The sequence below is a fragment of the Oncorhynchus kisutch genome, linkage group LG6 (genome assembly GCF_002021735.2).
Source record: "Oncorhynchus kisutch isolate 150728-3 linkage group LG6, Okis_V2, whole genome shotgun sequence".
NCBI classification, from domain to species: domain Eukaryota; kingdom Metazoa; phylum Chordata; class Actinopteri; order Salmoniformes; family Salmonidae; genus Oncorhynchus; species Oncorhynchus kisutch.
Genome location: NC_034179.2, coordinates 46,651,474 through 46,664,090, shown reverse-complemented (window position 1 = coordinate 46,664,090; position 12,617 = coordinate 46,651,474). Strand labels below are relative to the sequence as shown.

The following is a 12,617-nucleotide window of genomic DNA, read 5'->3' as shown; positions in this document are numbered from 1 at the left end:
AAAATATGCATCCAAGCCAAACTTAAATCTTATCAGAACATGTTGGGTCGTTTTCACAGCTTTCTATTTCCTTACAACCGGTCAAACTGATGTCATTTGAACATTTTGTCCAGAAAATCATAGGTGCGGGGGAGCTGTCGCTGTGGGACGTTAAGTGTGTTGCTTAAGGGCACAACGGCAGGCAATGACATCTAGGGTTTGATACCAGCAACCCTCCAGTTGCCAGCTCATCTCCTGCCAGATTTTCCCCGTCGGATCCAGAGATTCGAACGGGCAACCTTCTGGTTGCAGGCTCGCCTCTCTAACCGCTAGTGTGTTTGTATGCATGTGTAATTGCATGCGTCCACGCGTGCCTTTGCGTGTGCTCCCACATAATGTATGTGTACATGTGTGTCTTACCGCTGCTCGGTCCATAAAGAAAGTATAGAAATCCATGAAGATCCGTCTGGTCTCTTTGGAGTTGGTCTGCTTGTACAGGTCGGCGTAAAGGTAGCACAGCTAGGAGAGGACAAGGACAACGTTAGGTCTTAAATACTGACCAATGCCTTCTTGGGTCAAACCACCAAAGTGCTAGAGAGTAACTGCGATATTGTTTATTAGGGATGCAAAATGTCACCATATTTTCTGGATTTTCATTTTATTTTTCATTTTATTTTGGGACAGTTACCAGAATTTTGAACACCTAGGGCTCTATTTGAACAAACCTAACACAATGGTAAATCTAAGCGCAGGCAGTAACACTGTGTCAGAAATATTTTAGCCATTTTCACTATTACAATTTTCGGTGCACTTGCTGCCGTTGCGGTGAAAGGGCTGGGTTGTGATGAATAAACAAGTTGTGGGTGTGTCGAAGCTAGGCACTTCATTGGCCAATTAGAACATACTCCATGGCGAAATATGTGACTCGTTTCAGGAAACTAGGCATATGGCGCACATCACTACTTCACAGGAGCGATATTTGAACATACATATTTTTTTAATCAAAATGCGTTTTTATGCAGGAATGCCTGTCATGTGACTTAATAAAAAAACTTGTATTCCATCCATAAATACAAATACAATTGTTAAATTATGAGCCTAGTTGGTTTAGCCACGGAAAAAGCCAGGAACCTTCCCGTTAGCGATGATTGGCTGAGATAATGGATGGGCTGGACATGTAGCTCGCTTCTGTCTATAATGTGAGCTGTTAAGTATGTGTGACAGTCCTTTCTACCAAGCCGTTTTTGAAAGACATAACATTAGCCATTGAGACCCACAAAAGTTGCTACTTTTCTCAACAACATTGATGCCCTGAATTTAGCAGGTGCTATCGACAGATGGGCTACTTTCTGCACACGTCCTTAGTCCTGTATTGACGCTTTGCCTGTTTGATGGTTCGTCTGAGGGCATAGCGGGATTTCTTAATAGCTTCCGGGTTAGAGTCCCGCTCCTTGAAAGCGGCAGCTCCAGCCTTTAGCTCAGTGTGGATGCACTGGTTGGGGTAGGTACGTATGGTCACTGTGGGGACGACATCATCGATGCACTTATTGATGAAGCCAATGACAGATGTGGTGTACTCCTCAATGCCATTGGAGGAATCCCGGAACATATTCCAGTCTGCGCTAGCAAAACAGTCCTGTAGCTTAGCATCTGCTTCATCTGACCACTTTTTTATTGATCTAGTCATTGGTGCTTCCTGCTTTAATTTTTGGGAGAGCTTTCTATGCATATCTGTGTGTGGAGTATAGGTGGTCCAGAGTTCTTTTCCCTCTGGTTGCACATTTAACATGTTGATAGAAATGAGGTAAAACTGATTTAAGTTTCCCTGCATTAAAGTCCCCAGCTACTAGGAGCACCGCCTCTGGGTGAGCGTTTTCTTGTTTGCTTATGGCGGAATACAGCTCATTCAATGCTATCTTGGTGCCAGCCTCTGACAGCTACAAAGAATATAGATTAAAACTCTCTCGGAAGTAATGTTGTCTGCAGCTTATCATGAGAAACTCTACATCAGGTGAGCAATGGCTCGAGACTTCCTTAGATATCGTGCACCAGCTGTAGTTTACAAAAATACATAAACCGCTGCCCCTTGTCTTACTAGACGCCACTGTTGTATCCTGCTGATACATCGTATAACCAGCCAGCTGTATGTTGATATTAACCAGCCAGCTGTATGTTGATATTGTCGTCGTTTAGCCACGACTCCGTGAAGCATAAAATGTTACAGTTTTTAATGTCCCGTTGGTAGTTTAATCTTCCCAATAATTCGTCCATTTTATTGGCACATACACACTCTTTCTCCGCCTCCTCTTTATGCAGATCCCTGGGGTCAGGGCCTGTTCCCGAGGGAGCCTTATATAGTCCGCCTCAGGCTCGTCAGAGTCGTTGAAGAAGTAAAAGGATTCTGATAGTCCGTGGTGAGTAATCGCAGTCCTGATGTTCTTTTCGGTCATAAGAGATGGTAGTGGCATCCTTATGTCCCAAAAATTCAAAAAAAATAAGTTACAAACAACGCAGATAAATAAACGAAACACAATCGGTTGGGGGCGCGTAAAATGCCTGCCTTCTGCTCCAGCGCCATTTTTCACAAGTACTATCACTGTACCGTTTACACCTTCTGTATCCTGTGCATGTGACAAATAAACTTAGATTTGATATAGCGTGTGTTTACCACATGGCCTAACATGTGAATCCTTAAAAAGATGGGTGGGGTCACGGCTTAAGAGGGTGTGAACGATGCTGAATCTGTGTAGAAAAAGAAGAGCTCTCCAGTACATGTACCAAAACATTTTCTCAAAAGTGGGCATACAAGTTTTTCAACTTTCAAAGCAGAATAACTTTCCCATTGTTCCTCAACTGCAGTATATGACATGCCATTTTCTAGCTCTGACTCTGTACTTTTATCCAATGTAAAAAACACCATTTCAAATGTTGTCACATATGTGGTTGTTTCAAGTTGTGTACTTGTGGTCTTTTATGTATTGCTTTGGAATCAACCACAATTCCAATGTTATTCCATTATAGTTTGTTAAATGGGTTACAGTAATGAAATAACAAAATGTAGATCTATCTTTGCTAAATACGTTAACTTGAACCCATTTGCAGTCCACATTGTTCTAATTAATCGCATGGTATAGGGGCTAGGCCTACTGTCAATTGCATTATGGCTGAGCATGGACATGCCAATAAGCAAGATTAAATAATAATTTTAATCAAATTCTAAACAAAATAACAACTTGTTTTAAATAGGCTATGTCACACTTACAGGCACCATAATTTCTTTATGTGGGTAGAAAATATTAAAACAACGCAGACTACGGAGGGTTTTACACACATCCAAACTTTTCACAGTAGCTGGATCCAATATAGATCCAATGTATACACTACCATTCAAAAGTTTGGGGTCACTTAGAAATGTCCTTGTTTTTGAAAGAAAAGCAAATGTTTTGTCCAATAAAATAACATCAAATTGATCAGAAATACAGTGTCGACATTGTTAATGTTGTAAATGACTATTGTAGCTGGAAACGGCAGATTTTTTATGGAATATCTTCATAGGCGTACAGAGGCCCATTATCAGCAACATCACTCCTGTGTTCCAATGACACATTGTGTTAGCTAATCCAAATGCTTGTGATGATTAAAGGCCAGCATCCCGGAGTCGCCTCTTCACTGTTGACGTCGAGACTGCTGTTTTGCGGGTACTATTTAATGAAGCTGTCGGTTGAGGACTTGTGAGGCGTCTGTTAACCGTTAATAATCACCGCGTGCAATACGGTTTGGAAACATCAGAAATTCCACTTTCATATCACTCCAAAATTATTTTAAAAATACAAAAGATGCACTTACTGTGCTCCATTTTAACAGATTCCCATGGAGGTGTTTTGCATTGCACTTCCTGAGCTAATGGAAACTCGGGAGGGAACAACATCAAAAAATGTCTCATAGCTGTGTTACACAAAGAACATCAGTGGAAATTTGTGGTAAAAGAGCTAACACTAAGTGTATCTTTTGTATTCGTAAAGTTATTTTGGGATCATAATTAAGTTTCCAAAACCATATCGCAACCAAAGATAATGTGTCTAGAAAGAGCGTTTTACATTCGACCAGACCACCTCAGCTAATCAAAAGGGAAGTAGAATGAGTCCAATGTAGTATTGGATTCATGAGAAGGGCTAACCTAACCTATGACATGACCCGTCACGTTATGTATTACTGCCCCCCGTTGAAAGAAGTGACATCTCAAAAAAACACACAAACTATACAACCCAAATGGTTCCTAGCCTTCCACGCATGCTTTATGTCCCTAACACCAAAACTAAATAATATAAAAATATATATATATGTTGATACATTTTAACTAGAGAATCTAATAGAAAAACACAACACTTTCATAACCTTGGTGTGCGCGCGTGTGTATATGTACAGTGAGTGTGTATGTGTGTGGTGGTCTTACCAGAGGTGCAGGGTCAAACTGAGAGACCACATGATGGAGGAAGGCGGCCAGGTGAGCGGGCCGAGACTTGAGCAGCTCTATACTCTGGAAACAACAACACTGACCATTGATCTGAAAGACAGGGAGACAGGGTAGAGATCAACAGACAGAGTTGAGTAAGAGAGAGATACCAACCCTGTTGTCTTGTGGTTAAAGTGTTTTCACCCTGAGATTGAGAGGTTGGCGGTTTTTATCCCCAGTCGAATCATACCAAAGACTATAAAAATGGGACCTGATGCCGCTCTGCTTGGCATTCAGCATTAAGGTGATGGATTGCTGTAAGGCGCTGTGACAGACTAGCATCCTGTCCGGGGGTGTACTTTTACATCAAGCTGCCTCACGCTACTAGCTTGGCTTTATTTTCCCAGACTTGCTAAGAGAGAGAGAGTCATCAAGAGAATGAGACAGACAGGCACAAAATGAGAGATAGAGAGAGATAGACAGCCAGAGAGGGATAGACAGCCAGAGACAGTCAGACAGAGCCAGACAGTCAGAGCCAGACAGACGACAGCTAGCCAGCAGTCTAGCACTAGTCCACCAGTACCTGTTCCTGCTCGGTGTCAAAGTAGTCGTCCTCTACTCCGATGATCTGGGGGTTGAGACAGGTCAAGGGGCTGCCCACACTACACTGGAAGTTACAGTTCTGAATCACACGTACACAGACATGAGCATGACTTCCTTCTAAATCTAGTTTTGGGAATATACAAATATACTGTGTGTGTGTGCATCTGTGTCTCACCAAGTCCGGCGTGTCCTCGGCGTCAGGCGAGGGGCAGGAGTTGAGGCTGTCTCGGGGGGTGGTCTTTGGGTTATGGCAGGGGGTCTCTCTTTGGCACGGACTCTCAGGGAGGGGACTGGGAGACACCTGAAATACAGAGACACACACACCATTCACATAATGTATAACATTTGCCAGTCTCCAATTTTGAATGGGCATTGTGATAGTGATACCACACGTTCCAGTCAAATTTTCTGATAGAAAAGTATTTGGGGCTTCCGAGTGGCGCAGTGGTCTAAGACACTGCATCGCAGTGCAAGAGATGTCACTGCAGTACCTGGTTCTAATCCAGGTTGCATCACATCCGGACGTGATTGGGAGTCCCATAGGGCGGCACAATTGGCCCAACGTCGTCTGAGTTTGGCCGGGGTAGGCCGTCATTGTAAATAAGAATGAGTTCTTAACTGACTTGCCTAGTTAAAAAATTTAGGAAAATAGGAATTGGCACTTCAGTTTACTTCCTAATTTGACCAAATTTAAATGGAATGGACCCCAACCCTGGTTGGCAGGTAGCTTAGCGGTTAGAGCGTTTGCCAAGTAACCAAAATGTTGTTGGTTTGAATACCCAAGCCGACAAGGTGAAAAATCTGTTGATGTGCTTGATCAAGCAAGGCAGTTAACCTTAATTTGTTCCAGGGTTGCCTGGCTGACCCTGTATAAGCATATTTCACGGCACCTATTGGGTGTATGTGACAATAAAACATATGATGATTCTTTTATTTATTTATTAATTCCAGTACAATGGTATTGTATTGAGAATGCCAATTCACATGTAGTTGTCATGGAGCGTCTGGTGGTGATAATAACAGACAGACTCACAGTGATATTGGTCCAGGTTTCATTGCTGCCGCTCTCTACCTGCGAGGAGGGGGTCTGCTCTCCATCGGCTGCCCCAACGCCCCCCCCCTCACCGTCCCAGGGGGAGAGGGAGCCATCCTGAAAACACACACACCTACTATAAATGGGTGGTAGGCCAGGCAGTAACTGTGCTGTCCCTTTGAGAGTGTGTCTGTACCTGTGAGATGGAGACAGCAAGAGAGTGTTTGTGTCTATGGGAGAGAGAGTGTGTTTGTATACATATGCACGTACATGTGTGTGAACATATGTACGTGTGTATACGTAGGTGGGTATACCTGAGGTGTGCCTGTGGCCTTTCTGAGCTGGCCACGTAGCATAGGAATGTGTTTCTTGGCCTCCTGGATGTCCTTCAGTAGTTTCGTTGTGGGGTTCCTGCTGTACTCCTCCTTCATAGCCTAGATATAACGTGACATAACACAGGACACGATAGGAGAGGAATTAGGTAGGAAGTGGGGGGGAAGAGAAGAGGAGGTGTATTCTAAGCGTGAGTGAGTGAGTGAGTGAGTGAGTGAGTGAGTGAGTGAGTGAGTGAGTGAGTGAGTGAGTGAGTCAGAGGGAGAGTGTGTGTGAGTGTACAAGCATGTTTGTGTGTCCAGTTCCCACAGTCCTAGTTTTAGTTCATGGTCTATCATAGAAGGAAGTGAAACTAAGGGGAGGGCAAGACGTGGTCAGTGTTTATCAGTGGTTACCCATGGCAACTGTAGTGTATCTGTTTAGTGGTAAGAATTATTGGCTTTTGGGAAATGTAACCACTACTTTCTTAACAAAAACGAAAGGCATTCATAATTTAAAAAACTTACAACAGAAATAGAAAATCTAACATTACACATCAATGGTGAAAATACATATAATACAGAAGCACTGAATATTCTAGAGGCAAAACAAAAGGACTTTGAGGGACTAATTCAGGAAATATTAGCTTTCATTTATATATTTTTTTAAATAAGAACATTTTTTAGAGAAGGCCCAAAAAATGCATCAAAGGTTTTTCCTAAACCTTCAATATAGAAACGCTACCAAAAATAACTTACAAAAAAATAGTTAAATGATGGAGAAATCCTTATCTCACCAACAGAGATCTTGCATGAGGAAGCAAAATATTTTTAACAAATGTTCTCTTGTATTGCGTATAGAACCAAAAAGTCCCCACCAGATATTATTCATCACGATCAGATGAGATTCTTAAAAGGTATATAAAAGATAAATTGAAGAAAACATTAGACATCCACTAGAAATAATGGAAATAAAACTATGATAATGCAGGGAAACCAGATATAATCTTTATAGCATAATTTCAGAAAACATTTGATACAGTACATCTAGAATATGTTTATAAGTGCCTGGATTTTTTTACATTCTGGAGAATCTCTCATAAAATGGGTAAAACAAAATAATAAATAATGGTTACTTCTCTGAGAACTTTGAATTGTCAAGAGGCGTAAAACAAGGTTGCCCTCTATCAGCATACTTATTTATTATGGCCATTGAACTGTTAAGTTGAACTATTTAGCATTATGGCTAATGATAACATTAAGGGGCTAAAAGGGCTTAGAAACAAAAGTATCAATCTATGCCAATAATTCAAGTTCTCATGAGTCCTCAATCTTCAAGGGCCTCAATGTGAACATAGATCATTTCTCCAGTTTCTCTTGACTAAAACCCAACTACAATAAGTGTACTATATTACGGATTAGGCCTCTAAAAGATACAAACTTTAAATTGTCATGTGTTCGCCTGGTTAAATGTTCAGATGGTTAAGTCGAAAAGATACTAACTTTATCCCGAAAAAGTAGAGCGATCTTGCAACAATAAATGTTGATCAAAAACTTAGCAAAGTTGCCTCTCCACGGTTTCAAGATTCTATCTATTTGCGGGAAGAATATCCAGATGAATTCTCTAGTGATATCGCAGTTTACATATTTGTTCATGGTTCCAGGAGAATCCTGTTTCAAATCATGCGATAGAAAAAACAACTTTATTTGGAATGTCAAACCAGATAAAGATAAATTAGCATATTTATAATGAACATGAGTAAAAACTATTAAAATAAAACATCTCTCTTAAAGCCTTCATTGTATCTAAATCCAAATGGGTTTTCTAGGAAAGCTACTAAGAGAGGCCCATCATATGTTTAAGACTGGGCTCTTTGGCTTTTTGCACATCAAGGGTAATTTCAGTGTAGGAAAGGATGAAACCGTGTCTGTGCCACCAGTAAGTACAGATAGTAGTATAAATCCCCTCACACGGTCCCCGCAGCCGGACAACTTTCTCATGGCTTCTGGAGGGAAATGCTGTAGGAATGTTCAACCGTTGTCGCTCATTCAGCTGACAGGAACTTTCAACCGGTTCTCCTCATTAAGCAGCGAGTCGGAGTCAGAGGCCGAGCATTCTCTGGCCTCTAACTCCTCCCATTCCAGGGTCTGAGACGCCGAAAGCCTCCCACCATTAGCTCTGACAAATTGAAAACCCTAGTCATTGGCGACTCCATTACCCGCAGTATTAGACTTCAAACGAATCATCCAGCGATCATACACTGTTCACCAGGGGGCAGGGCTACCGACGTTAAGGCTAATCTGAAGATGGTGCTGGCTAAAGCTAAAACTGGTGAGTGTAGAGAGTATAGGGATATTGTTATCCACGTCGGCACCAACGAAGTTAGGATGAAACAGTCAGAGGTCACCAAGCACAACATAGCTTCAGCGTGTAAATCAGCTAGAAAGATGTGTCGGCATTGAGTAATTGTCTCTGGCCCCCTCCCAGTTAGGGGGAGTGATGAGCTCTACAGCAGAGTCTCAAAACTCAATCGCTGGTTGAAAACTGTTTTCTGCCCCTCCCAAAAGATAGAATTTGTAGATAATTGGCCCTCTTTCTGGGACTCACCCACAAACTGGACCAAGCCTGGCCTGTTGAGGAGTGACGGATTCCATCCTAGCTGGAGGGATGCTCTCATCTTATCTACGAACATAGACAGGACTCTAACTCCCCTAGCTCCACAATGAAATAGGGTACAGGCCAGGTAGCAGGCTGTTAGCCAGCCTGATAGTTTAGCGGAGTCTGCCACTAGCACAGTCAGTGTAGTCAGCTCAGCTATTCCCATTGAGACCGTGTCTGTGCCTCGACCTAGGTTGGGCAAAACTAAACATGGCGGTGTTCACTTTAGCAATCTCACTAGAATAAAGACCTCCTCCATTCCTGCCATTATTGAAAGAGATTGTGATACCTCACATCTCAAAATAGGGCTACTTAATGTTAGATCCCTCACTTCCAAGGCAGTTATAGTCGATGAACTAATCACTGATCATAATCTTGATGTGATTGGCCTGACAACCATGGCTTAAGCCTGATGAATTTACTGTGTTAAATGAGGCCTCACCTCCTGGTTACACTAGTGACCATATCCCCCGTGCATCCCGCAAAGGCGGAGGTGTTGCTAACATTTATGATAGCACATTTCAATTCACAAAAAAAAAAAAATATATAGTCTTTTGGGCTTCTAGTCATGAAATCTATGCCGCCTACTCAATCACTTTTTAGAGCTACTGTTTATAGGCCTCCTGGGCCATATACAGCGTTCCGCACTGAGTTTCCTGAATTCCTATTGGACCTTGTAGTCATAGCAGATAATATTCTAATTTTTGGTGACTTTAATATTCACATTGAAAAGTCTACAGACCCACTCGAAATGGCTTTCGGAGTCATCATCGACTCAGTGGGTTTTGTCCAACATGTCTCCGAACCTATTCATGCCACAGTCATACTCTGGACCTAGTTTTGTCCCATGAAATAAATGTTGTGGATCTTAATGTTTTTCCTCATAATCCTGGACTATCTGACCACCATTTTATTACGTTTGCAATCGCAACAAATAATCTGCTCAGACCCCAACCAAGGATCATCAAAAGTCGTGATATAAATTCTCAGACAGCCCAAAGATTCCTTGATGCCCTTCCAGACTCCCTCTGCCTACCCAAGGATGTCAGAAGACAAAAATCTGTTAACCACCTAACTGAGGAACTCAATTTAACCTTGTGAATACCCTAGATGCAGTCGCACCCCTAAAAACATTTGTCATAAGAAACTAGCTCCCTGGTATACAGAAAATACCCGAGCTCTGAAGCAAGCTGCCAGAAAATGGTGCCATACCAAACTGGAAGTCTTCTGACTAGCTTGGAAAGACAGTACTGTGTAGTATCAAAGAGCCCTCACCGCTGCTCGATCATCCTATTTTTCCAACTTAATTGAGTAAAATAAGAACAATCCCAAATTAATTTTTTATACTGTCGCAAAGCAAACTAAAAAGCAGCATTCCCCAAAAGAGGATAGATTTTTACTTCAGCAGTAATAAATTCATGAACTTCTTTGAGGAAAAGATCATGATCATTAGAAAGCAAATTACAGACTCATCTTTAAATCTACGTATTCCTCCAAAGCTCAGTTGTCCTGAGTCTGCACAACTCTGCCAGGACCTAGGATCAAGGGAGACACTCAAGTGTTTTAGTACTATATCTCTTGACACAATGATGAAAATAATCATGGCCTCTAAAACTTCAAGCTACATACTGGACCCAATTCAAACTAAACTACTGAAAGAGCTGCTTCCTGTGCTTGGCCCTCCTATGTTGAACATAATAAACGGCTCGGTATCCACGGGATGTGTACCAAACTCACTGAAAGTGGTAGTAATAAAGCTTCTCTTGAAAAAGCCAAACCTTGACCCAGAAAATATAAAAAACTAAATCGGCCCATATCAAATCTCCCATTCCTCTCAACATTTTTAGAAAAAGCTGTTGCACCGCAACTGACTGCCATCCTGAAGACAATGTATATGAAATGCTTCAGTCTGGTTTTAGACCCCATCATAGCACTGAGACTGCACTTGTGAAGGTGGCAAATGACCTTTTAATGGCGTCAGACCAAGGCTCTACATCTGTCCCAGTGCTCCTAGACCTTAGTGCTGCTTTTGATGCCATCGATCACCACATTCTTGGCCTGGTTTAGATCTTATCTGTCAGAAAGATATCATTTTGTCTCTGTGGATGGTTTGTCCTCTGACAAATCAACTGTACATTTTGGTGTTCCTCAAGGTTCCGTTTTAGGACCACTATTGTTTTCGAAAACATCAAATGTTAACTTTCACTGCTATGCGGACGACACACAGCTGTACATTTTGATGAAACATGGTGAAGCCCCAGAATTGCCCTCCCTGGAAGCCTGTGTTTCAGACAAGGAAATGGATGGCTGCAAACATTCTACTTTTAAACTCGGACAAAACAGAGATGCTTGTTCTACGTCCCAAGAAAAAAAAGATATTTTCTGTTGAATCTGACAATTAATCTTGATGGTTGTACAGTCGTCTCAAATAAAACTGTGAAGGACCTCGGCGTTACTCTGGACCCTGATCTCTCTTTTGATGAACATATCAAGACTGTTTCAAGGATAGCTTTTTTCCATCTACGTAACATAGCAAAAATCTGCCATTTTCTGTCAAAAAATTATGCAGAAAAATGTATCCATGCCTCCAATTGACTCAAATGATGTCAATTAGCCTATCAGAAGCTTCTAAAGCCATGATGACATTTTCTGGAATTTTCCAAGCTGTTTAAAGACACAGTCAACTTAGTGTATGTCAACTTCTGACCCACTGGAGTTGTGATACAGTGAATTATAAGTGAAATAATCTGTCTGTAAACAATTGTTGGAAAAATTACTTGTGTCACGCACAAAGTAAATGTCCTAACCAACTTGCCAAAACTATAGTTTGTTAACAAGACATTTGTGGAGTGGTTGCAAAACAAGTTTTAATGACTCCAACCTAAGTGTATGTAAACTTACGACTTCAATTGTATATAACCGTAGAAAACGGTTGCAGGTCGGAGGGCCATCTAACAAGTACAGATCGGAGGGCCATCAAGCGAAACAGACCAATGAAGCACGGATAAACGGCGGGAGTATCTATGACTCTCTGAGGACTGGGTAGGGTAGGGGGCCCACATCCTCCGCTTGTCCCTTCCCTCGGCGTGGGGTTCTGGGTCGGGAGGGTGGCTTCAGCTCTCACACGAGCTCCGATCCCCGCATCGCCATGTCGCCTGGGTTGCGCCCGACCGGCTCCATCCACCCTTTCCCCGTTAGGCACGGCTGCATGGCGCACCCCCAATATCAAGGTGCACATGGGCCTATTTATATAATGAATATGAATTCACATGGCAGAAATGATTAAATATTAACGCATTAGACCTCTCACTAAAGGAGTCAGTCATACAAAAGTTATACTTAAATCCAAACTGGTTGGTGATTATAAGAGTACATGGCCATGAAGGCTAGATCATTTTTCAAGCTGTTCAAAACATTCATAGATGACCAGCAGGGTCAAATAATATTAACAGTGGTTATAGATGGTGCAACTGGTCAGCACCTTAGGAGAAAATGTCAGTTGACTTTTCATAGCCGAGCATTCAGAGGTCAAGACAGCAAGTGTATGTGCGAGAGAGAGTAACGTGTGGAATATAGGGT

General features: G+C 42.0%; 1 protein-coding gene across 4 annotated transcripts in view; it reads right to left on the bottom strand.

Annotated features, from left to right (window-relative positions):
- Positions 1–12,617, bottom strand: part of LOC109892921 (rho guanine nucleotide exchange factor 12-like) — a 133,822-nt gene that overhangs the window by 43,406 nt on the left and 77,799 nt on the right. For 3 of the 4 annotated variants that reach the window (XM_031826816.1, XM_031826814.1, XM_020485806.2), the window contains 6 exons: positions 6,383–6,502; positions 6,069–6,185; positions 5,211–5,336; positions 5,016–5,114; positions 4,433–4,543; positions 400–498 (listed from right to left, as the gene is read on the bottom strand). In XM_031826816.1, coding sequence (XP_031682676.1) covers positions 400–498; positions 4,433–4,543; positions 5,016–5,114; positions 5,211–5,336; positions 6,069–6,185; positions 6,383–6,502 — 672 coding nt within the window. The remainder of the gene's footprint in view (positions 1–399; positions 499–4,432; positions 4,544–5,015; positions 5,115–5,210; positions 5,337–6,068; positions 6,186–6,382; positions 6,503–12,617) is intronic. The other variant, XM_031826815.1, reaches the window with a different exon arrangement.